General features: G+C 39.8%; 1 protein-coding gene across 4 annotated transcripts in view; it reads left to right on the top strand.

Annotated features, from left to right (window-relative positions):
- Positions 1–26,086, top strand: part of rnf111 (ring finger protein 111) — a 37,959-nt gene that overhangs the window by 5,600 nt on the left and 6,273 nt on the right. For all 4 annotated transcript variants that reach the window (XM_042491958.2, XM_042492040.2, XM_088077812.1 and 1 more), the window contains exons 2-10: positions 443–1,403; positions 7,942–8,074; positions 16,991–17,145; positions 19,921–20,115; positions 20,382–20,770; positions 22,212–22,464; positions 23,917–24,280; positions 24,379–24,504; positions 24,670–24,787. In XM_042491958.2, coding sequence (XP_042347892.1) covers positions 527–1,403; positions 7,942–8,074; positions 16,991–17,145; positions 19,921–20,115; positions 20,382–20,770; positions 22,212–22,464; positions 23,917–24,280; positions 24,379–24,504; positions 24,670–24,787 — 2,610 coding nt within the window. In that variant the 5' untranslated portion in view covers positions 443–526. The remainder of the gene's footprint in view (positions 1–442; positions 1,404–7,941; positions 8,075–16,990; positions 17,146–19,920; positions 20,116–20,381; positions 20,771–22,211; positions 22,465–23,916; positions 24,281–24,378; positions 24,505–24,669; positions 24,788–26,086) is intronic.

Genomic DNA, 26,086 nt, shown 5'->3' with positions numbered 1-26,086 from the left:
CGTAGTGGTCTGATGGATGGAATCCATAATCTATTTTAAGATTCAGTCATAATTATTAGAAATTGAAGTTGCTAACTAGCTGTGTCCTCTGATTAAATTTGATCTGATATTTTAGCATCATATGACGTTTATCTCGACAAACTGCCCGTTTTATCTCTGTTATTTGAATGAGCCATTGGTGACTTGCTTTTATTTTATTCCCATCCCAGTTTATTCCAGCATTTCACGGACGAATGATAACAAAAAGATTTAGCTTGTTGATCAGACTAATATTTAAATGTGATTTTTTTCCTGTAGTTTACAATAGTTTGTTGTATAATTGGTCTTTATTTTTTTGGAAATGTCAAAAGATTTGAATCATGTCGCCCTACAATGATCTGTCCTTTCGTTATGAAGCACAGCACCTTCTGCAATTGTAACTCTTTCCCTTCTTTTGTTTCAGATTTTTTTGAGATGCAGCAGATAGACGCCTAGGAACTGATGCAAGTGTACTTGCTGTTTGCCCTTTGAGGAAGGACCTGCCACCATGAAGAGTGAGGTGCCATCTGAGGCCCCCAGCAGACAGGAGCATCTGAAGGAGCCACTGGTGAACCCAGAGCCCATGGAGGCAGCCAAGAGCTTCCCTAACAACATGGAGGTGATTGGAAAGGCAGGCAGCGAATTCGAAACGCTGTGTGAGTCCAGGCATCGGCCCATAAGGGACACAGGAACGCACAGAGACTCAGAACGAACCCTTCCTGGGCGCCGAAAACGAAAAGGCCAACAGGCAGGGCCATCAGACTGCTCGCTGAAAGAGGGCCACATTAGTGAGAGTTCACTGGCCCCTCAGCGTCCCAGGGTAGAACTTTTACAGCACCCCAGTGAGGATGAACATAATCACGAGTCCTCTTTTAGTGACTGCGCTTCCTCCCCTTCCTCTAGCCTGCGATTCGGGGACTCAGACACTCTCAGTTCAGAGGAGGACGGGGAAGCTGGAGCAACAGGGGGCCAACACAAGGCTCCTGCCCTGACAACAGGAGGAGCCACTGGAGTTGGCCTGCGCCCTGTTCTGGGTCGAACTCGGGGGAATCGCTCTCATAAGTGGGTGCGGTCTGAAGCTGAGCCAGTGCTGCTGAAGCGGCCGTGTCTGAGCAGCCGGCGGCCACTACATAGGAAACGCTTTGTAAAAACAGCTCCTGGAGGAGGTCAGCGGACTCAGAAGCAAAAGGAGCGACTACTACTGCAGAGGAAGAAACGTGAAGTTATTGCACGTAGGAAGTATGCTCTACTTCATAGCACCAGTAGTTCCAGTGAGGAGCTGAGTAGTGACTCTTCCTCCCCCTCCTCTACCGAGGCAGAAGATGAGCTGTATGTAGATGTCAGCAGCACCAGCAGCCAGCCCAACAGTGCTACTGTAGCCACAGGTAATACAAACCAAACTCTATTATAGTTGTATCCTTGTGATGCGTTGTAGTATCTAACATATCTTGTTTGACAGTATAACATATGTATGTAGGGTATGTCATATGTTAAAAGTACTGTGAAACAACAGGGAAGGCTTATGTAGCATAATACTGGTTCATGGCAGTGTGATAACTATAACACTGTTTATTATAGACGTAAGACACTGCAATCAGTCATCATGTATTTGTATTTTCGAGGCTACAAAAGTTTGTGATAGAGTACTTAAAATGTCTTAAATACCTAATTTGTTGATAAATAGTCAATAAAAGAGAGTTTAGATGGCCTATACAGTATATCAGGGCCTTTTTAAACTTATGAGACAACATGGTTTCAATGGGCATTCAGCCGACATAGTAATACAAAACAATTTGGAAAAATATATACTTGGTTAGGATTGTTAAAAAATAGGCAAAAAGGAGTACCATCACCGTTGTAACAGTATAATGGAAATTATGCCTCCTAAAGCTCACAGGCACCAGGATCTCAGGATCTGCAGAAACAAATATGATCCAGCATGAATTAACATTTTAACTGAAGTACATTGAAGCAATGTGCATTAATATACACTGAAAAGCAGAACAGAAAAACTGAAGTGGCTGGTGTTGGAGAGGAGCTGGTCAACATGTGTTGTGCAACTTCCAATAGGAGATGGAAATTTTGTTTTCAATTACAAAAAGGCTGTTAGTGCTGTACTTTTTTCTTTTTAGAATTTGAATAATCTTAACAGCTATATATTTTCTGAATTTATCAAAATCTTAATCCATAGGAATCCTGTTCCCCTTACTGTACAATCAGAGAGTAATTATCTGAAGTATGAGTATTATAAGTGATCTCACTGGACAAAAAAAACCCTGCTAACATCTGACTTTTGTCTTTATTGGGAAAGGTTAAAATCACCATTCATACCCAGAACAAATTACTCTGTGGTAGTCACCATATTTATCGACTCTGGCTCTGATTGGCTCCAATAGGTAGTGATTTAATCAACACTGATTTCAGACCCTTTTTTGGCGCGATGCACTGGTACGCTGCCACAAATTTCATCCATCTACATGAAAGTAGGAATGTGCAATATGACATTATTAGATTGTGTATAATTACAATGCGTCCACAATCCGCAGTCACGGAGAGATCGTTGTATCGAGTTACAGTGCGCATTCCATCTGTTGTAGTTCTATGCTCATACATGCGATGGATCCAAACTTTTTGGCTGGACCGCAGAATCCTGACACTCGCTTTCACCGTTAGCCTCACACTCTCATGACACCAAAGCAAATCTCACGCCAAAACACTGCGACAACAGACGTGTTGAACAATCATGTAATGCAGTGAAGGACTGACTGTGGAATACAGCCGATTATTTGACACCTGAGTGGTGTTTTATTATCACGGATCAAACAGCTGATCGCCAGACAGCGCAGCAGGGTTAGAGAGAGAGACAGACAGAGCGGAGCTTCTCCTCACAGCACCAGAGTGTCTTAATGAACCAACAAACAAATATTAAGAGGTGGAAAGTGACCTCTTTAGATTTCTACAAACTACTTTATTTTAATTTCAGATTTAGTCAGACTTTTGGATCAAAGTATTAGAGGGCATCGCTCCATGTCTCATCCAGCCGCTGGCACTGAGCTCACATTATTATTACCACGGGCAGACATATTGATTTGGGGGCCTCCAGTCACAGGCACATTGCCTTATTTTCAACCTTTCTCTTAATTTAATATGAAATATCCCTAAATATATCTTCAGTGTACTCAGTGATAGTAAATAAGTCCCCAAAGGAAAAGGGTTGGAAATCATTGTACACGGTCCAGCTATATACTAGGTTTTAACCTAGCCTTGTTTTTTCTCAGCCAAAGCACACTATCTGCAAGTCTGTTTCATGCCTTCCCTATAGATACAGAGCTAAGAATTGTGGTAAAATCGTGATTGTGATCCTGCCTTAAAAATATTGTGATGATATTTTTGCCATATCGCCCACCCCTACATGAAAGGTAGCGATCAATCCAAGTTAGTCTGCATGGTTTTGAAAGAGAAACTGAATAAGGATCAGATATAATAGTAAAAAAGTGCTTTTTGAAACAAAGATACAAAGTGCTCAGGTTGAACTCAGATTTAAAACAATGCAGGATTTAAATAAAAATAGATCAGGCAATTTCAAGAAGGAACAGCAACCCCAACAATAACAAATACCATCAATGAAACAGATACGAAAAGTCGGCAGCTGAGTGCCCAAAAGATTTATGGATGTGGCCTCCATGCTGCTTTCTACTGTTTCCTAACCCTGTTTTCCAGCACGATTGTGACTACAAACGTGATACACCACTATCTGGTCTACTGGCAATGGGAAAGGAGTCTATCATCTATTTCTAGCCTTTTTTCCATGCATTAAAACCCAGCATAAATGTACTAATTTTGATGGAAATGGGTATTAATGTCTGTATAGTAAAGCAGGATCACCAGTCTTTTCATTCTGCAGCAGCTGATTTCATTCTGGCTCTTAACCAGAGAAAAGGAAGTAAGGAAATACTCACCTTGTTCAGTGTTTAGCTATAGTGGAAACATGTTAGTAGCAAGTAGCTATTCCCCTCCACATGGAAGCATACTGCCTCTGTTGTGTGGCCAAATCTATGTAAAAAAAAAAAAAAGATGACAGATATAAGAAGGCATATCTTAGCTTTTGACTGAAGTTTTCTATAAACATGATAAATGTTGAAACATACATAAGAATATTGTATGTATGTCTTTGTTATGGCTAGGGCACAACTGATAAAGGAATAGCTACTTCCCCCTCTGCTTTTTGTGGCCCCACACCTGGCAGGCTGTAATGGAAACTGCAGCCTTCTGTACCTGTTGGAACAACAGGTTTATACAGCTCCTAAATCTAAACCATAGCTTTCTGCTCTCATTCTCAGCAAATGACTGCGAATATATAAGGCACCTTCTATTTTCTGATTTTAAATTTTCCAGCATTCATAACAAGAGTCAGTATATCCTTGCCCCACCCCTATCTTGCTTCATTGTTTTCTTCATGTAGCTATTTAGCCTCAGCAATATTTCGGCTGCTGTGGCCCTAGGGGAGAATGGAAAGTTAGTTGTTGTGCCTCCATGGTGGGAGGCAGGTGGGAGAGAACTCAGGCTTTGCATAGGAACAGCAGGTCTCGCAGGGAAAACAAGGCATTTGTTTACAGCAGGGGAAAGCATGGAGGCAAGTGATGAAACCTGCCTTCCTAAATGTCCAGAGTTGGAGTGTAAGTAGTAACAATTTAATCCTGTCTAACAGTTTAGAGGTCAAGAGAAGATGTGTAATGTAACTGTGATTAAACAATATCTTAGACAGATTAACTTTAAATACAGGTCACATCTGAATTCTTCTTTTAGATCCAATAAAATTCTAAAGATTCCCTTATGCAATCATCTGATGATTGGTGACACTAAATTGTTGGCATCATCAACCGCAGATACAAAGGATGATTGTTCAATTTTGATCATATTGCACATCATCTTACTGCCAACTGATCAAGTGGGTGGTTGGACTTCAGAAAGTCTCACCTGGGAAATTTGAAGTTTTTGTCCAGGGTTTGTAATGCACTGTAGTCATGTTAGGTATAGTAGTAGAAAGAGGTATTTTGTGCCTAACCAAACAATGTACTCATTGGTTACAACTCTGCAAGTTATATGTAAGGTGTTGTTTGTTTTACCATGTGAAGGCTTCACCAGAGAGCCAGGCAGCTAGACTTGCAGAGGGTGCTAAGCAGCAGTTCTCAGGAGACAATTGGAATAGAAATCACACTGGGGAGTATATGACAAGGCACTCAGTGATGTGCACGTAAACACACCATCACTACTTCAGCATAAAATTTTGTTACTGTGGTAATCACTCACATGAGTAATGTAGCAGTTACCGTAAGTTCTTTTTTAAACCTCTTAGCTGTTTTCATATTCTCTTGGCATAGGCAGTATCACAATATTACAGGATACCAGGGTGTTTAGAAATCCATACGGTATGATTTTAAATACAGTCAAAAATACAGACCCTTATCTTTCTATGAACTTTATACTGGAGACGCTATAATGATGACGTTTTGCATACAGTGTGCATCACGTGCCCTGAAGGTTACGCCCGGGCCACACTGCAGAGCTGCCAACTGTTATAATCACTGTATTTCCACAATTAAAAGCACATATTCTGGGGCGCCCCATGTACAGAGGCTGTGTCCTTGCCGCAGTAGCTAGAGGTTCAATTCCAGTCTCGCCCTTTGCCGCATGTCGCCCCCATTCTCTCTTCCCCTTTAACGCTTAACAACTGTCCTATCAGTAAAAGGCATAAATGCCAGTCAAACGATACCTGGATTCTTTTTTGTATCCAGATCTAGAAGAAGAAGAAGATTATTTGTATGGTTTAGCTTGCAGTCAATCACCGCAAGCATTCTTCAATTTAATGTGATGTGTGATTGGCCCATGACCAATCGTGATGTGCATTTGATAGAGTTGGCAGTTCAGTGTGCCGACTCGCAGCCAAAATTTTCCAAAGTAAGGCTATACTACACGCCTGTTGTGTCTGGTGGTATTTTATACAACTGAATGCCACATGATGGGCATCAAATAAGGTACTAAAAGAAGGTATCAATTGAAGCACTATCAGAATCAGTATTGCCTTAAAGGTACTGGTATTGGAATTTTTCAAATGATACCCAGCCCTACCATATATAGGACGAAAACAACACAGATAATTTCACTCTGCCAGAAAAAGGTTATCGAAAGATTTACATTGAAGTCTTAAGAATGTGGGAAAGAATTTGTAACTTTGACTCATATACCAGATGAATGAGTCAGCAACTCTCACTTACACTGAGAAACTGTGGCAATAATTAAAAACAGGCATGAGACTGTAGGCTCCGACAAACCTATATTGTCTGTGACTATGTGGTGTGTATGATTTTCAGCCATGAGATAGACTAAAATTATAGATTTATGTCTGAGCTTAAACCCATACAATAAACCTGTACATAAAGCTGTGTGTTCATATATATATATAAGAAATTACAACACAATTTCTATTTAGGAAAGCAATGTCCCTGTTGCCCTACCATGGTCTTGGCAATGGCTCTGTTAAGAAGAGAATGATTCATTGTCTCAAATTAGTTCGCCGTGACTTTTAACTTGTTAGAGCATTGCCTGTGATGAACTGATCTTCTTGTGTGAGCTGTGGGTGGCATTAACACACTTGCAGGACCTCTGGAGATAAAAAAAGAATTATTGTTATTAAGAACTTTAACTACCCTCAACTTTGTTCTCTCCAGTCTCTTATTGCCACCATCCCCTCTTTTGGCCAGTCCCCACCGAAGGCATTTTTAGAAGCACTTCTGACATCTGTCACTCACTTGTCTCATAGAGAAGATACTTATTATGTGTATCAACCCACACTGACTTTGTCTCACGGAAATCTTCTGTTTGTTTTTTTTTCATGCTTTATGTTGCGTTTAGTGAAGCTTAATATGCATAGGAAACTGTTAAAGTCATACAAATATTCAGCTGTGTATGTGTTTTGAACTTATTTACAATATCTTCATTGATCGATTAAGGCTCCAAGTCGGTCTGTGAGCTTCCCTTTTTCACTACAGGCAGATTCCCCTCACTTATTACGGTTGATGGGGAAATAAGACCAAAAAATCATTTCAATACGTAAAAACACTGGATTTCTTCCCATGGAGTGGACATGAAAATTGTTTTGGTTAAGTGAATTTCTGCTGTCAGTCAGCTTTACGAAGGCAGGTAGCCAACTGCTGTCCTCTCAGCTCCACAGGAGCTGCTGCTGACAGACGGCTGAGATGTTATGGAAGACAGGTTCCATGTGGATTAGATGACTGAATGCTTATGTGATGCTCACATTTAGCTTACGTCTTGATTCCAGTGCCCAATTGGGGCTCTCCTGGTAATAAGTCCAGGCAGGAATTGAATGAGCTCTAGCCCGCAGGGAACCAGTCACAGGGCAGGTTTGGGAATGGTGAAGGAAAAAAGCAAAGTCCAGTGCAAACAGAGTTGAGCACTGTCTGATGGCCTACGTTTATCCTTTAAACTGTCAAGCCTGATGACTCTGCTGTTAACATGATGAAACAAAAGGAGTACTAGTATCTGGCCACTTTCACAACTTGCTTGGTTTAAGACTGAGCCATGGAAAAAGAAAGGAAGCGTGTTTTTGAAAATAAAAGCATGAGAAGCAGATGCATTTTATAGCATGTACAAACTTTAATGTGTTTTTTGTATATTTGCACTAAAAAAAACCCAAACAAACAAAAAAGGCCTATTGATTTATTTGTACCCAACTTCAGTGTGAAAGATTAATGAATGTTAAGTGTCATAATCTAATGAAAAGTAGTCAGGCTGCAATATTTCATTTCAAGTATGTGTTTTCTTTCAATTTTAATGTATTTCTTTGCCTTTGTCAGATTGTATGGTATATGTCTGTACTATACTAACTTAAACCGGTGTGCCCAGGTGCCCTGGATGAGGATGTGGTGGTGATTGAGTCAACTCCAGCTCCAGCTCCTGCTGTCCCTGCAAGCGAGGAGATCAACGTCACCTCAACCGACAGTGAGGTGGAGATCGTCACAGTTGGGGATGGTTTTAGGTAGGCACTTAAGCTTGTTCAGCAGGCATTGACATTGTGTGCTTATATTCATTTTTACATTAGCTCAGCTGCCCCAAATAGCAGGGGACATGCAATTCAGTCATAACTGTTTAACTCCTGCCATTTACAGCAAATTCCCTTGCCTCATCTGGTTAACTAATAGGCTAAATGTCAACCATGTGTCCGTTATAACCTTAGGATAAGGGACTATCTATCTGTACAGATATAACATAGCATATTGTATGATGTTTTTAATTTGATCACAAGGCCAGCAGGATGGTTGGAGAACAAATTACTTGTAAAAGTTTAACCAGGATTTACATTATGTTTGAGTGCATTTGGGAGTTGTAACTGTGAACATGCCAATCAACCTTATTGACAAGAGATCAAGTAATGTCTTTCTAATAATGTTTTATAGCGTTTATGGAAAAATGTACAAAACGTTATTGTATACAAAATGAGAGAGAAAATCCTGCTTAGCAATACACCATGCACAGGAGTTATCTTTTTGTCAGGAGCATCTACACACTAAAAAGGTTTTGGGACCTAATATTGAACCCTGAGGTACACAAAAAGCAGTACACCCAGTGTAGTTTTGGGTTCCAGTAGGACTTAAATTGAACAAATTAAGTTCAGTAATGTTATTGTTTGTCAGAAATGTTCAGAGCATTTTTCTCTTGTGAGTAATCAGGTCTGATGGAGCCTGGGGCTGAAGACAAGCTTCTCAGTTTTTTTTTGCATGATCAATCATGTGGTGTTGTTTCCCTTTTAGTAGAGCACAAAGCACCCCTTCCCCAGTGCTGCTGAGCTATACTGGTTATGTGTTGTTTACTAAGGTACTCCTCTGCTTTTTGAAAAACAATAATTTGTAATATTTCATTACTAATGTCTGTTTTTGATGAAGTTCTATGTGAACTTGGCTGGTAATTAGTGATATGACCTCCCTAACAGTGACTGTCACTCATCTATAACAGAGCACCAGTGTATGGGATTAGCATGCTCATAAGCCTGTCACAATTTTGATTGTGCTCATGATCAAGCAACAAACAGAAGCAGTTAATGAAGCAATATTCTAACAAACTGATGAGTTTGGAAGAAATGGTGCATTTGGATTGATAGTGGAGAAGTAGATAATGCTGCAAGAGAAGTCAAAAAGTTTACCTGTACTTTCTATTTATTTATGTTTGTACTTTGAAATCTGTCAATTGGAATGTAATTTTACCTTGTTTAATTCAAAATGACCAAAGAAACTTTACTTTTAAGCCAACTGTGTGTTAATCTTTGATAGTAAAATATATACTGTTAAGGTGGAATATAGTTTTATGGACTCCACAACTTATTTGATTTAAATAATAAGTTCACTAACAATAATAAGAGTATGGAAAAAATATAAGCACCTCTTATTCAAATATTATAGTGTTTGGGAAGTCTTAGCTCACCCTCACCAAGAACGATAACTATAACGATGTGAACATCCACACTGATTAACAATAACGTTCTGTAAACAGTTGTGCCAAGTACGTTCTATGCACTGCAGCTGAGACACCTTATGGATTTTAGTTGGCTGTCAGTGTTTCTGTCATTAATCCAGTTGCTCTGAAAGCGATCCCAATGATATCCTTTACCACTGACGTTGTTGCTGTAGTTGTGGTGTGAACTCTGCCGTCTACTTCATAAAGAATTATTTTTAAAAGGCTATATTTATCGTTATAGTTATTGCTCTTGGTGAGGAAGGCCCTTTTTCTTTTCAAAGTTTGTTTGCTTGAAGTTGCTCTTAAGTAGTGATGGGAGGTTTTGGTCCTAGCTCATACTACTTCTCAGGGTGAGAGATTAATGGAGGACTGGAGGTTGTGAATATTCTAGTTTATTAATAGCCACATGGACGCTAAGTTGTAAGTTAATGCTCGTGTAAATGCCTTGTGTAAATGACTCTGTTAAGGCTGCAACCACATAAATGTGTTGGTGTTTGCATTAGCAGTTGTAACAGAACTAGAAAAAGAAAGCAAATGCAGTTTGGTGATTGCTCATGTTTCAAGAGCTGTATGATTAGTAGGATGAAAGAGCTGAGGTAAGGTGAGGTGCAGTGTAGTGTATAGCTTCGCTCATGGATTCCTTAGCTTTCACTGACGAGAGAAAGTAGCCTGCATACATTGTTGTTTATAGCAACAAAACCACACCACACTGAGAGGACCTGCGTAGCCCCCATGTTATTGAATTCTTTCTATAAACAGCACAAATAAAGCTAATTTAATAAAGGTTTCTAATAAGCCATTATCAGTGGTGGACAGTTTGAATGCTATGGCTTAAAATGATACTTTGAGTAGGAGTGTTGTTTTTTGTTTTTATATGCCATTCACATGCTAAAACTACACGTTGCTAGTATTAGTTTATTACTTAGTAATTGACTCCAACAGTGACAGCGAAGAACAAGTGCCACAACATGTGAAACATTAGGTATACAATAGATATACTCTGAATTCCTACCAGCTGTGGTTTTAACTGAATTCTATAAAGTGTGAAGATCAGTTTGTTGAGGCTTGAAACAAGAGATTGTATAAAATTGTGGACATAGTCATCGTTATGTCACCCATTCGTTTGTGGACTCCTGTTTTAAAGATGATGTTTGGCATTTTGACCAGCGCCATCTTGGATTTTTGGACCAAAAACTGACCATATGTGGACAAAAGGGTGGAGCTGATCCTATTGCTAGCTGTTAGCACATTGCATATACAGTGTGTGGTTAACTGTAATAATGCTAATGCTAATTTTTCCTTGTGAAAAACAGGCTTAAAACCATTAAGATAAAATGTACTTACTGGGGAAAAAAAAACCATCCGTCTCTAGAGGCTTCAGTACTTTCAAACACTGAACAAGACTTTTTTAGGCAACCAAAACATTACGATCAATGCACTGAAATAGTGTAAGCTATGGTTCGACGATACTTTGTCACTCTGGGGTTGCGTTACTTAACCAACATGTTTGTCTACGGGGATTGACTGGAGCCAGCCTTAACTGGCCATTAGAGGAACTGCAGTTTTTGGCACTTTGCGCGGTTTCGTTTTTCAGCCCGGGATGTTGCTGCTTCCTTGTAACAAGGACAGGTAGATAATCCTTTAAAGTAAACATTGTTTAAAAAATGTCAACTGCGATTTTCTCCCCGGTAGAGACAGTGATGCACGCAGAGATATTTTGTTGACACAATGAAATGGAAATGGAAAATGTCTGACAAGCCACACACTCACTGGGATATCTTTCACCACAAGATCAGTATGGAGCTAATTTCCATCAGTCACTACCTGTGAGTAACTTAAAATACAAACCAGAACAAATTGTACAGCCAAATTCGTATCATAGCTACCACATCATCATATATCCTGCTTACACCTTGGTTAAACAGGATAGTTGATAAGACTTAAAGAAATATGTAAAGTATTAATAAGTGGACAATCTCTGAGTTGCTGGTGCAGTTTCTCAGAAAACGGCTAAATATTTACAGTGAGAGCAACATGTAAGATAGATGGCTCCCACCCTTGTTCTCTGCAGCCCACTCTATATTTCTCACCACTGAAAATCTTATTTCCCCACTCTCATAATTTGACTTCCTGTCTTAATACTCTCCTCATTCCGATGTAGGCGATGATGCAGCTCAATTCACAGACCTCTGTGTTAACCTCTATCTGCATCCCTTTTTAATGTTCTCACGCAGTATCTTTCCTTTTTCCCGACTTTATATGAATGTATTAGTAATATCTGACAATAGTTCCCAGAAGTGGTTGCATCAAGCTTGGGATGTTATGGCTTGTCTAATCTTCCTGTTTTCCTGACTGTCAAAGATGTCCTGGCTCGCTAGAGAATGCAGAGATGAGCTTCCCTGAAGGGGGGATGGGCAGCAGGGGAGCAGGGGAGCAGGAGAGCAGGGGAGCAGGGGAGCAGGAGGGCGGGGAACCAAAGGCCAACAGAATGAGCAATGAAAGCTCCATTTACACCGCCAGTGGTCTGGTTTGTGAATGTATGTTTGTGTGCAGTTTATGTCAATATAGGCAAAATACACACCCAGAATGTATCATGGCCCTGGGTTAATATAATAGTGTGTTGAGGATAACTCACTGTAGTAATTATTGTTTTTTGATTGCTCTGTTGATTAATTTTCCTTCATCCCACTTATTTGATTTTGTCTTAGTAGAAAGTCCAGTATGATAATCCTGAAACAGTTTAACAGCACCAAGTAGGATTTATTGCAGGACTGTTGTTTTAGTACATCTAGTATTAGCTAGATGTGCCTCATAAACTGGCAATGGAGTGTATGTTGTAAATATTCAGCTGCACAGTGCACACACATTGTTAAAGGAAATGATTTAATTTCCACTGGTGTTTTGTACAGTGTATAATAGTATTTTTGTAATTTCTGTGGAGGATCTGTTATATTGTGGACAGTATTTGGACAGTCTCTTCTCTTTGTCCTCAACTTGTACAAAAATGTGGAAGTTCAAAAACAGTTTACAACCAACAACAGCAAGTTAGGGGCATGGTGCAAAATGTTACTGAAATCATGGCAAAGCAAATACATTTTTAACCCATCGTGGCTCCTCTCACATTGCTCAGCGACATGGTCAGTACTACTGATATGTTTAATTTGAACTGCTGGCTGTTATTTATTTGTTTGTGTCGCTCCACAGTTCGCTCACTAGCAAAGCGGTGCACTGGGAGAACATTCCAGTGTTTTAACAGGGCAGTGTGGGGCGTGTTTGGCAGCGGTTTTACCCGGAGCGCACTGAGTAACAATAAACAAGCATTATGTGGCTGATATGCAGAATCAGTGCAGGGTCTGATGAAGGCTTTTTTTAAAATCCATATCAGCTCAGGACAAGCATTGCAGTTTGGTCACAAAACTTTGTATGGTCATTAAACTTTCTTTGACTACAATACATACTGTAATCAGGATTCCAGAGTAGAACCCATCCATGTAATAGAATAAAATTTTAATAATTTCAATAAAAAAAAGTAATAAAAAAATAATGTTGTACCTGTGTTTGAGATGGTTAAAACATACAGGTATGAAATTCAGCTGTAGTAAATTATCCACAAACATATTCCATAAACTTAAAACAGCAACCTAGTCCACTCAACTATATATATATCCACTATATATATATATATGTGCGCCCCACTTTTACCTCTCCAATCAAAAGGAAAACATGTTGCACATGTTGACTACTCTTTTTTTTTTGGATCCCGATCATTTTTATAACCTTTGCCTTCTTTTATATGTCGTATATTTTGAATATATTTTTTCAAAAAATGTTCTCTTGCATTACAAAAAGCACAGGCATTCACAAGCTTTTCATATTTTTGACTTAGTTTTGTAAACAAAATAAAAGTGTAATATAATAAAATTAAAATGCATTTATTAGACAATAGAAATCTAGGAAGTATGATGTAGTTGTTTGTATATGCATTTCTTCTCATGTTTCTGCATCGATAAGGATGGTCCCAAGAAAAGTGTGAAGGGCATGCAATGCTGCTCTGTAATTCTGTTTATATATTTTTATCATATTAGATAAAGGGATACAAATCTGTACACAGCAAGTTCTACACTCAGTGCTAATAGTTAGAAAGTGACATCATCGTATCCTGAATTGGGAAATTTCTTTCATCATAGCATCAAGCTTGATTCCACAAATTGTTTACCACTCTTACACGGTGTTATTCCTGCTTCGCCAGTTCACTCCATATAGCTGCAGTGCTCAGCCCAAACTCTGATCCCTGAGGCATATGGCTCACATCACCTTGGCTTGGCACCACTTCAGCTTTGCCGAGCCACCCATTCCCATAGTGTTCATGTTTACAATGTACTGTTTTCCTCTTGGCTACCTCCCCACCCCAACTCCCCTACTCTCAAGAGATCATGGTGGTAAACAGATATTTACAAAATAATCCCAGGTCTGCTTAATTAGGAGCCCCTCCCTGGTGGTTAGTCCTGCTCCCTGGGATTAACCCAGAGCTGAGGAGCCTGGCCAATTATACACCAATACAACCGCCATGTGCTCCTCTCTGCATACCACCCTTGTTGCTGTGTGTTTTGTGGCTGGTCACAATGTGTATATGTATGCATGTGTATGGGTACAAGTTTGAGTTAGTTTGTGAAAGTTAGTAAACATCCCCCTCCATTCTACTTGCATAGTGCAGCATGTCTCGCAGGATATTTAATTTGAATTGGTCCGTAGCAGTACATACTAATACTTATGCAATTACACATTTCACAGTATAATCTTTGCATTCCTGTTTTATCATCAACCGCTAATTCACCAAATATTTTTTTGTTCCATAATTCCAGTTATGGAACATAACATAACATAACATTATATGGACTTAACCAAAATAGTTCTGGCTCTAAACTTGCTAACAGGGCCTTTTTCATGTTTGCACATAAATGTAGATTTTTTTCTTCCATGACTGATAATCGTAAAAGATTTTTTTCAGGCATCGTCTAATTCTTTCTCTTATTGTGGTCTTAGGGTTGCGGTTATATTGCTTCTTGTGGGTTTGTCAGCACTTCAAATTTGTTTTTGTATTTTCATTTGGAGAAACATTTATTTATAACAGTGGGTTTTTGATAGGAATTTTATTTGGGATTGAAGGAGGGAAAAACCATTTTAACCAAAATACCCTCGTTCTTGTGAACGAGGCTTCTATATTATTTTATCAGTAGGAATCACTGAGTTAGTTCATTGTTAAGTTGGACACATCAAAAGCTCCTTACTTAAGATGTAGTTGTGGTTTACAGTGCAATGCTATTGGCACTCGAAATAAAGCCTTTTCCCTCTGCCCCTGCGCATTTTTTAAAACGCTCAGGAAACAGCAGTGAAATCCCCCAGCCACAAAGCTCCATGGTATCCAGCTTTACGGCACTCCCATATAGTCTCTAGTCTCTTATTCCTCGGGCTCATCCCTCCTCCCTCTGATCACCTGGCTTTACGGCACTGTTGGGGGAAATGCAGCTATTCCCTGGCCTCTAACTCCAGTCTCAGAGAACAAGCAGTGGAGCGACAGGAGCCTTTGAGAGAGAAAATTAAAATGAAGAAAAGAGAAAGGGCCAAAGGCAGGGCAAAGAGGTGCATTGCATTTTAGCAAGATGTAGGGAAAAAGAAGGTGGGTAAAAAGAATGGTAAGAATAATGTGGTGGTTGTGGTTGCAGAGCTCCATGATGGCATCTATAGTCCGTATGTTAGTACATGCACTTAGTCCTACCATGCTTTCCAGCAACTCACAAAGCCAGACTGATTTGATACTCACTCAACAGAGAAATTAGTTTCTGACTACAGACCACAGGCTGATTTGTTACATGATCAATTGTGATCCATAAAGCACCCATTTCAGTTCCTTTTGAGCAAGGAATAATAAGTCCTGTTTTAAACTGTCTGAATATTTTGATGTAAAATACTTAACTTACTCGGAAGCTCATTTCTCACAGTATTACAAGATCACGTCAGACCATCTTGTCATTCTTTAAGTTATGCGTTTGTGTCGATCCACATCCTGGGAGGAGCTACTGACAATACGGGCGGTTTAGGTGCTGTGACAACCATAAATGTATAAAGGGAACTGCATAAAGTGTTGAAGGCGGGCCTTGTTCATTCCTGTGTTGCTTTAAGTAAAAAAAAATTGACTTTCTTGGTATAAAATTGCCCCAATCTTACACGTCATTAGGTTCAGAGAGCAAGCCCACTCGAGACTTCTCTGGCTGAGCAGATAACTTCTGATCTAGCCCACCGCTAACTTGACTGGGGATAAAATTATTTAATTGTGTGTGACTTTTCAACATTTTTAAAATGTTGTCATCCCAAATGAATCGAATCCTGTTAGTGAAATGCAGGGGTTGTGACGCTCAAAAAATGAACCCACTTAATATTCACTAATGTTAGTGTATGGGAAAAAGTCTCTTTGGGCTCAGTGGCACCACATGTGGACCCAGAAGGCCGTTGTTCATTGTGGCTCCTAAAGAGGTTAGCGTAGATTCTGCAATAGCATCAGTTATATCAGCATGGAAGAGTATATCTTTCTTGAAAATAAGCAAAGAACAACACTAAGGGCGTTTCTCAGTGGATAAAATGTTTTCTCTATTCTCCTGACTGGCTTTGGGCGTTGTTTATCTGATTTGTTGAAGTTAGTCTATGATAAACGATGATAGATAGATGTTCATCAAATCACCTGCCATGTTTTTTTGTGTGAAAGTGCTAGCCCTTTTGGAAACACTTTCCAATGATGGCTTCTCATGTGGTTCTGTGTAACAAACCATAAGGTGCATCAACTTAGTAAAATACAAGCGGTGTCTTAAAATGGATTTCTTGGTTTGTGCCTGTTGTCTTGCTACAAATACAGATGTGTAGACCTAATACGTGATATGTAAGATATCAAGGATAGATCACCATGTTAGCTCCCAAAATTAAAAAAAACGAAATCAGGTTTGATGTTGACACTGCACTCAGAGTGCCAGCACTGTTGCACATAATCAAGCACTGCAATCTTTTATTTCAGTGTACATTTAAACCTGTCAGCAGACACAGATGCACCAAAAATGTAACATGTGTAACACATACCCAAATAGGCCAGAGACATTGTTAATGTCAATAGTTACACCAGTGATTTTCCTGCTGAGACATGTCTAGATGTCTGCCATTAAGAAAGGTCAATTCTCAGTCTGCAGTAGACCGTAAGAGGCTGTGGTAAGAACTACTATACTCATTGGAAGTAAGAACTTATCTAAATGTTTTTGTCAGAATAGTCCACTATCACTTCCTCGCCTACCTTTGCACACAAAGCAAATGTTTTACTGGGAGCTGGGAGAATACTCCTGGTCAGACAAGTGTTCTTCTACTTCAGTAACGTACCTGGCTTTTTATGTCTGTGTGTCTGCAGGTCGCGCTCAGTGGGGGGTCTTGGCAGGATTTGGGCTAATAGTTGCTCCCAGAGTCGTCTTCAGGAGCCACGTGGACGTCACAGACTCTCCACCGTCATCCAACCACTGCGTCAGAATGCTGGGGAGGTGGTGGACCTCACTGTCGATGAAGATGGTAAAAATAAACAAATGAAAAATCCTTTATCTAAGTACTTTTTAACTTTAATGTTTAAAGGATAACTACACTACACCACAGGGATCACTTCTCAAGTTATCTGCCACCTGCCGGCACTGATGCCTCAATTAATCTATTCTGTCCTCTGCTGTATAAATGTGAAGATCATGGACACTATTCTTTAGTTACTTTTTAAGTGAGCTGTGATATTAAAAATGTAAAAAAGGTAGACATGGAGCTATATCTCTTAGAGCTTCAACCTTTTCTGTAGTAGATCAGTTTTCAGGAAGTTGCAAAGTTTCACATTAAGCCACACATTGAATCTTAAAAAAAAAAAAAAGATATGAGATAGGGGCTTTAGTACGACAGAGGATTAGGGCCACATTAAGGGAAAAAAAATTTAATTATTTACAAGATTAAAGTCATTAGTTACGAGATTAAACTCATTATTAACAAGAAAAAAGTCATTATTAACGAGAAAAAACTCATTATTAACGAGATCAAACTCATTATTAACGAGAAAAATGTCATTATTTATGAGAATAAAGTCATAATATTCAAACCTGCTGCTTTTGGAGATACTTGTTAACATGAGGGCTACGGAGGATTTGTTTCTTGAGACACAACAAAACCCCTCTGATGCATCCAACGATAACCCTGCAGTTGACCAGTTCCAGCCATTTCCCTCTCCAGAAAAGCAGCAACATCCTCCAAGTCCGACTGGTTCTTTCGCCGGAAAAGATGCAATTTCTTGCATATTCTTTTTAAAGTCCTGATACTTATGATAATGTGATGCTGATGTGCCAAAAGATTAAGTATCTCCTTGTTTGTGAAACCTATCCTAAAATACAACTCAACCAAATCCTCCGTAGCCCTCATGTTAACAAGTGTCTCCAAAAGCAGCAGGTTTGAATATTATGACTTTATTCTCATAAATAATGACTTTTTTCTCGTTAATAATGAATTTTTTCTCGTTAATAATCAGTTTAATCTTGTAAATAATGACTTTTTTCTCATTAATAATGACTTTTTTTCTCGTTAATAATGAGTTTTTTCTCGTTAATAATGAGTTTAATCTCGTAAATAATGACTCTTTTCTCATAAATAATGACTTTTTTCTCGTTAATAATGAGTTTAATCTCGTAAATAATGACTCTTTTCTCATAAATAATGACTTTTTTCTCGTTAATAATGAGTTTGTTCTCGTAACTTTATTATTATTATCAATTATTGTCAATTATTTATTAATGACTTTAATCTCGTAAATAATTTTTTTTTTTTTTCCTTAATGTGGCCCTAATCCTCCGTCGTACTTTAGGGATGAGTCAAGGAGCAATAAGCCAGACTTTAAAACATTCCTAACCCTGACATGTTGTATTCAGCTACCAAACATTCTCCAGAGAGCGATTGATCATGAAATATAGTTTGATGTGCTAACAGTAGCTAAATATTTCAGATTCTGATATTATATCCAATTTTGATTTCAACAAGTGAAATCAAAATGTGTTGTTATTATACTTAACACATTAATTCTAATGTACATCAATTAACCACTCAGTGATGAGAATAAAGTTTGTTGTTCACATTAATTATTAATATTAACCACCTTTTACATTATTTTCTGTAAAAGAGGGCTGCCTCCTTACCACATGCATTTGTGTGACTCCTTTTTAGCTCACACCCATGACAGATAGTAAAATGTTAGCGCACTAGAGTATTAGAGTATTTGTATTTCTTTGGAGAAAGAAAGGAAATTAATTTGTGAATATGAAAAGCAGATGTACACTGGAACACACTGGAATGCCAATAAGGTCTGCTCCTCTCCTCAGCTGCTAAGCCTCTGCAGACAAGTACACACATGCTGCAGTCCACACTACGGTTATTTTTTCCAAAGTGTCAAGTTGGATAATAGGTTGTCTACATGTTGTCATTATTAAACTAATTTAAAAAAAAAAACTAATGTAAAGAAATGATATTAATAGTACGATGATTTAGGAAACAACACTCACTTCTTATACATATTTTCAGTTTGTCAAAATGGAACTGCAAGTCTCAAAATATTGCAGTTACATTTGGTGGAGGTGGCAAAGTTGGTATATCAGTAAAGAATTAATGCAGCTTAGTTAAATGAAAATAGATTCAGTGAATAAATGATGGCTTACTGTCAAGGCATCAGCCTCTGCAGGCTCTTATCACCATCACTGGATGGCTTTTAACACACCTGTATGTACACAGGGCTGTTACCAGAACTCTTCAAAGAGCACATAGCTGTAATATTATTTGTTCAAAACTCTCTATTTCCATTGTCAAGTGTGCTCAACATTGCTATACATTCATTTTATTCCGTCATTGGTGCTCTTTCAATAATGTGCACCAACACTCAATATCTGCATTACAGTAGTGGATAGAAAACTATATTAATGGGGTACCCAGTAGCTCACCTGGTAGAGCTGGGGCCCCATGTGCAAAGGCTATATCCTTGCTGCAGCAGCCCAAATAAATTTGCACCACATTTGGATGCACAGCCAACTAGTCAGACCACGGACACAGACCCCTCCCCTTGTAGTGACTTTAGATTTTATCATGAAATATTTACAAATTATTATTTTTAGGATCAGTAATTCTCATTTCTGTCTGTTTACTTGTGAAATGAAAGCTTACTGTTGTTTTGTAAAGGCGTTGAGTGCTCTTTTGATTCTCTCCTTTTTAAATGCACAGACTCTGGTTAAGTGACACCTTTTGTAAATTATCCCCTGACTTTCTTTTCCTCCACAGATCTCTCAGTTGTGCCAACAACCTCTGGCAGCATTCAACCTCAAACAGTCAGGTCGTCGTCTTCATCATCTTCCCATCATGCCTCTACCTCAGAGCTCAATGATGCCCCAGGCCCTTCCACTAGCTGCCCAGGCTCAGTACCTGAAAGTATGCACACACAGAGGCCAAGTGGCTCCACTCGCACAGCCGCAGAGGGTAAGACAGGACATGGCATGTTGAAACCAGCTGCTGTGGACCATCGCATTTTGACTCTTTTGCTGTGAGGCAGCTTGGGTCCAAAATGACCTCATTTCAGCTGCTGATATTACTGATAATGTTTATAAATTTAAGTCTGAAATTGTCTTTATTTTGTAGGCACACGTTGCCATAGGTCACGTTTATTTATTTTTTCATTTATTTGAAAATGCTAACCAGCGGTCTCTTCTGAAATTTTTTCTAATCATATACCTTACTCTTATCAGATGACAACAGACCAGGTTTGTCAGGAACAGCAGGAGAAAATGCAGGCACGGCCATGCCCAGACTGCCATCCTGCTGTCAGCAGCACTCCCCGTGCGGAGGGCCCTCACCTGGTCACCTGTCCCTGAGCCACTCCCATTCAAGCTGCTTGCAGGCATCATCGTCTCAGCAAACTAATGGCTCCCAGCACAGCCACAGTCATAGCCACAGCAGCGCTCACCACTTTATCCACCATGTCCATCACCCAGCACCACAGCCCCCAGGAACGCTGCCCTTTCAAGAGCCAAGCTGCCCCGTGGAGCGACCCAGTGCTCTGCCTGCATCCTGCGCTGGAGTCAGCAGCAGCAGCAACAGTAGTAGTAGCAACAACGCAGCCCACTACCATGACCAGGTATGCCCATGATGCAGCAGCATCTGATCTGACGTTATGAGTCAATTTTTTGTTTAGTCTTGCAGTGGCCTAAAGGTTAGAGGAGGAAACTTGTGACTGGAAGGTTGTCAGTTCAATATGTGGACTGTTGGGACAATTGGGAAATCTTAAAATAACTTAAAGTAACATATAAAATGAATCAAATCAGTTAGTAAAAGAAAAAGCTCTCCTCTAAAAATGATATGATTCAAGCAATGATTTCAAAACGGGTAATGTGCTAGCAAGCCTGATCTCCTCAGGCAGAGAATTCCAGAGCTAAGGGGCCCTGATGTGGAAAGCCCGGTCACCTTACCCCCTTTTACCCAGGGACGACTAGGCTTGAGGATCTCATTTCACGACCAGGAGCGCAAGGAGTCCGAAGCTCAGACAGATAACTTGGGGCTAAACCATGTTGAGCCTTAACAGTTTCTAAGAGTATCTTAAAATCAATTCTGAACTTAACAAGCAGCCAATGTAGGGAGGCAGACAGTGGACTGCTTCAATTTTTATTAATTTAACAATAGGCTATAACCATATTATTTTCAGCAATTTGGTGTTGTGGATTACTCATTTAAATTGGTATTGTGTAATTAATGTTAATCAGACCAGACCTAGGTTGCATCCCTTGATAATGATGAACATGCCCACAGCCTCAAATGTTGGTGTTGAGGACCTGCAGCACTTATTCATGGACAGCATGAAGCCTCCAGTGTACATTAACTACCCCATGACACCTTGAAGATGTGGATCAGATGATTGATTGCGGTGGTAAAGATGCGACCCACTACAAATACTACCTATTGGTTCTTCAGAATAAAAGCACCAATGGTTTTGCTTTGAATTATTTAATTAAAACAGTACTTTGTTTGACTTTATTGTAACAGCAGTTTAGTTAGTAGTTTAGTATTTTAGTAGTATATAGTAGTTAAGAGGAGATTTCAGAATATCAAAATATATTATGTGTATTGCAATATAGCAATATCGCATTTGGTTTTTATAGGCCATAAAACCAAGCTTCACTCATATGTACAAATTCTGTACGTATGAGGTGAAAAGATCACATTGAAAGTGTTTAAGTGTTTAAAATAGCCTTGCCATGATTTCATACAATGCTAACTTCCTCCCTACTTTGTCAAAGCTTCACTGTGCATCATCCTACCCTCCTCCCACCCAGTTATTGAAGGTCATGGTCCAACACTTCTCACTAATCAAGATGCTCTATCCTGAAACAGCATTTAGCTTGAGACTGAGGAAAACTGATTACACAAAGGTTCCTCTCTCATACTTTTCACTCAGAAAGAAAAATGTGACAGTGAAAGGATTGTGCATGGTATATGACTTGAATTTTGTATGACTCATTTAGCATTCCACAGGAGACATTTGGCTGTCGTCTTCCTATAACATCTTCGTCTTCCTTCCACAGCAAACTCTGCCAGTGGACCTGAGCAACAGCAGTGTTCGGAGCGGTGGAAACAACGGGGCTAGTTTCCATGGCAGCACCTCGGCCTTTGACCCATGCTGCCCAGGCTCCACCTCACGGCCTCCTGCTTATGTTTCCCAGGCCACCCCTGGGCCCAGCCAGCCAGCTGTGGTGGACTCATTCAGCTCCTCCATGGTGGCTCAACCCCAGCCACAAACACAACCCCAGCCCTGCAGACATTACATGCACCCCTCCTGTGAGTACACCCACTTATGCAGCACTGTCTTTTTTTTTTCATCAAAATTTTAAAATTGCATTTAGTCATCTATTTTTGTGGTAAAAGGTAATGTATTGAAATAAGGTCTCCATCTGTGTAGGTGTACACCTGAGAGGTATTCTGTCAAATTAATGCAAAACTAGGGGGTGTCATCCTGAAATAAAAAAAAATATAAATGTCTCTATTTTGGTTTCAGATTTTTTTTCCAAGGAGGAAAAAAAGGAGAATACAGGAAAAGTGCTCTATAGAGCAGATATATCGGTCAAATGAAATGCAATTTAATTTCAGTTGCACATTCAAGAGTCGGCTCCTGCATTTGGAAAATTCAATCAGTGCCATAGCACTTGCGAAAATTGGCAGACAGCTGCACTTCAAAAACCTAATGCTAATAGTAATTAACAGAGGCTGCTGGTTAATGTGCCAAGTGCTGTGGGAACTGTACCAGGCAGAAGTAGTTAATTGCTCACTCTCCTCAGAATAGCTCAGTATGGAGAGTGAAGTGGTGTGACAAGACTCTCTGCTGGGGATGTAGTAAGAGAGTTAGTCGCTGCCATTGCCCACATTCACCTCTCGTCTGTCTCTCCTCCTCATTGTACTGCTGCTTGGACAAGTAGCAAGGAAGTCTGCACCAAGAAGAGCTAAACAAAAGAATAAATGAATATTTATTAAGTGGATGACTCACAGAAGTGAACGGATCGTTTTGTCTTTGCCAGAGAACAGAGAATGTCCATGTCAACAACAACAAAATGCTAAGAAGGCAACGTGTTTAAAGGGATAGTCCTCATTTTTTTGAAGTAGGGCTGTATGTGGTACTTATCAATAGTCAGAGTACAATCTTCAGTAGATGGCGGTCAGCGTGCTGCCAGTTTGGAGAAGCCGTCAGGAATAACAACAGAAGCTCAGAAATGCACTGCTATGGATGGGGTTAGCAGTCAAAGGAATTTAAAAAGGCCCACTTTAAACATTTATGTTTTTTGTGGGGTTTTTTTAAGTTAAAGTTTTAGTTGCCTAAAAGTTGTTTTTTTAGTCTTATTATTACAGAAACTATTTTAGTGTACTTTTAATAAATAAAACTGTTGACATTTTTGTCTTTCTCAGTCTTCTGATTATTTTGAACATTTAAGTCAATCCAGTTAAGCCTATAACGATAATTTAGTCATTTTAGTCAAATTTCAGCCAAGCTTCATTGTTCACTACTATAGGAATATATTTATGACCGTTTAAAAAAAAAAAAAAATCTACACCTTCAGTAAGAATGACTTGACTGACTGAGTGCCACAAACAGGCTGGAGAAGTTGAATTGACAGTAAGACTCACACATTGTTGGTTTTAGTCTTTCTATGGAAATCAAACACAAAATAGAAATTCTTATCCTGTAGTTTTTAAAGATGTTTTACTTTACTTTTTATTTTTATCTTTCCTCAAACCCAGATGGCTCTCTAGCACGCTCACTGCATCATCAACCCTCCTCCGCCTGCCCTCATTCCCACGGGAACCCCCAGCTTACACCTCAGCCTCCTCCACAAGGCGATTATGTCATTCCCCACACTGTCACCTTTCACCCGCCACTGCCATCCCACCCTTCAGGCCACGCCGTGCCCCCTGCCCCTCCCCCTCCTCTGTCTACCCACCACCTCTCCAGTTCAAGTGCCCCGCTGGCCCAGCACCTACCTACGGACCACCAGACCCTGCCACACCACATGCCAGCTCTGGGGGCCTCGGTGCAGAGGCTCCATCAACACGAGATGCTGCAGAGGATGGAGGTCCAGAGGCGCAGGATGATGCAGCACCCCACGTGAGTACCGCCATCACCAGGCTGGTTTTTCCTCATCTTGAGTACTCACACCAGTGTAAAAAACTCTGCTGTAAACCTGTCTCTTTCTCTTCCTGCAGACGAGCACATGAGCGTCCGCCTCCACATCCCCACAGAATGCATCCCAACTATGGCCATGGTCACCACATCCATGTGCCACAAACTATGTCTTCCCACCCTCGCCAGCCTGAGCAGAGAACAGCATGGTCAGTATGAGAGGCAATGAGGTTTGGAGATGGCTGGTTTCAGAAGAATTTCAGCTAATCAGATATTACAGATTTTTAATGCAGCTTGATGATTCCTAGATTTTATGTTCAGATCATTGAGAAAGTTTTAATGTAATGATGACTGATCGATGTGTTTGCCAACAGGGAGCTTGGCATCGAGGCTGGAGTAACTGTGGCACCGTACCCTTCAGGGCACCTGCACTCCCACCTGCCCCATTACCACCCTCCCCCAAGACTGCACCACTTCCCCATCCCCTTCATGGTGAGAGAACCCCTCAGCACACATGCATACATTAGCATAAATGAGAAAGAATCACTTTTATATGAAGTCTGGCTTAGATTAATGGTGTTGGCCCCTTATTTATAACATCAGTTATTTCAAGGATGGTTTGGTGAACCACATGAATAATGCAATAGCAATTAATAGTAGCTCATCGGGCATTTCAATTGCACAGTCAACAAATCCGCAAGCCTCGAGACAGATCCTGCGCAAATGTAGTCGACAGTTTCCTGATGTTATTGCTTTTTTTTTTTTACTTGGTCACCCTCAAACATCCAAACATTAGTTGTCTTCTACAATCAGTTCTCCTCTGTAGCATCGATGCAAGTGCACATAAAGTCAGGCTGCTGTTTTACAAATGCTTAGAGCACTTCCACTGTTCATCGCAGCATGCATGCTCAGAATTAAGGGGTAGAGAAGTAGAACCAGCCGATAGGCAAGTGAATTTTGATGAACAGTCTCAGCAGAGTTAATTAGTTTTCATTTGTATACATCTGTGACCTTCATCATTACTTGTTTGCCATGTGAACACATTCAGAGGCCCCTCTAATTTGTTCTAAAATAAATTATCTTGTTAAAACTCAACTTTAAATCTTAGAACTGCCATCACCACTTACAGCTTACACCAGCCACAGTTTAACTTCGAGGTGCTATGATCTATAATTCTATAATCTTTTTCTAAGCTAATTATCCCACAACTTAACTGTTTTGGTTCCCTCTCATTGCTCTCATGGTGTCACTGTGCACCAGCTTAGCACCAAACAGCAGACAGACACAGTTAGCAATTAGCTGGTGAACATAACGGAGCATTTTGCAACTAAAGAGCCTTATATTTTCCTCCAAGGAGTCATAGATACAGCCAATGACTAGTCATAGTGAGGGGATGTGATAAGCGCAGAGTCGGCGAGGAGGAATACAGTCCTTTCCCTGAGTCAATGCTGGAAAACAGCATTTTTTAAAACTGAGATAAGAGACAGTATTATATTTACCAGAGATATGATTAATCAAACTTGCCATAATATCTGTTCCCTGAAGCCATTAACACTATGATGTAATAGACGAGCATTTTTAGTAAATTCCATTCACATTTCGAGACAGTTTACTAGCTCTTATGTCAGTAAGTGGCTAAACAATCTAACACTGTTTGGAAAAGCGTTAGATTCCTTAGTTGAAATCTGATGGGTTTTGCAATGGTGATTTGGGGATGTTCTGGTTAAACAAAAAGGGTTTATAGAGCTAGCATATTTTGACATGTAACTGGGTGAATTTAAGATTTATTGA

This window comes from Plectropomus leopardus, chromosome 1 (genome assembly GCF_026936395.1).
Source record: "Plectropomus leopardus strain MGB_pleo_1.0 chromosome 1, ASM2693639v1, whole genome shotgun sequence".
Lineage (NCBI taxonomy): Eukaryota > Metazoa > Chordata > Actinopteri > Perciformes > Serranidae > Plectropomus > Plectropomus leopardus.
Note: the sequence above shows the minus strand (reverse complement) of the source record. Positions and strands in the feature narration are given on the sequence as shown.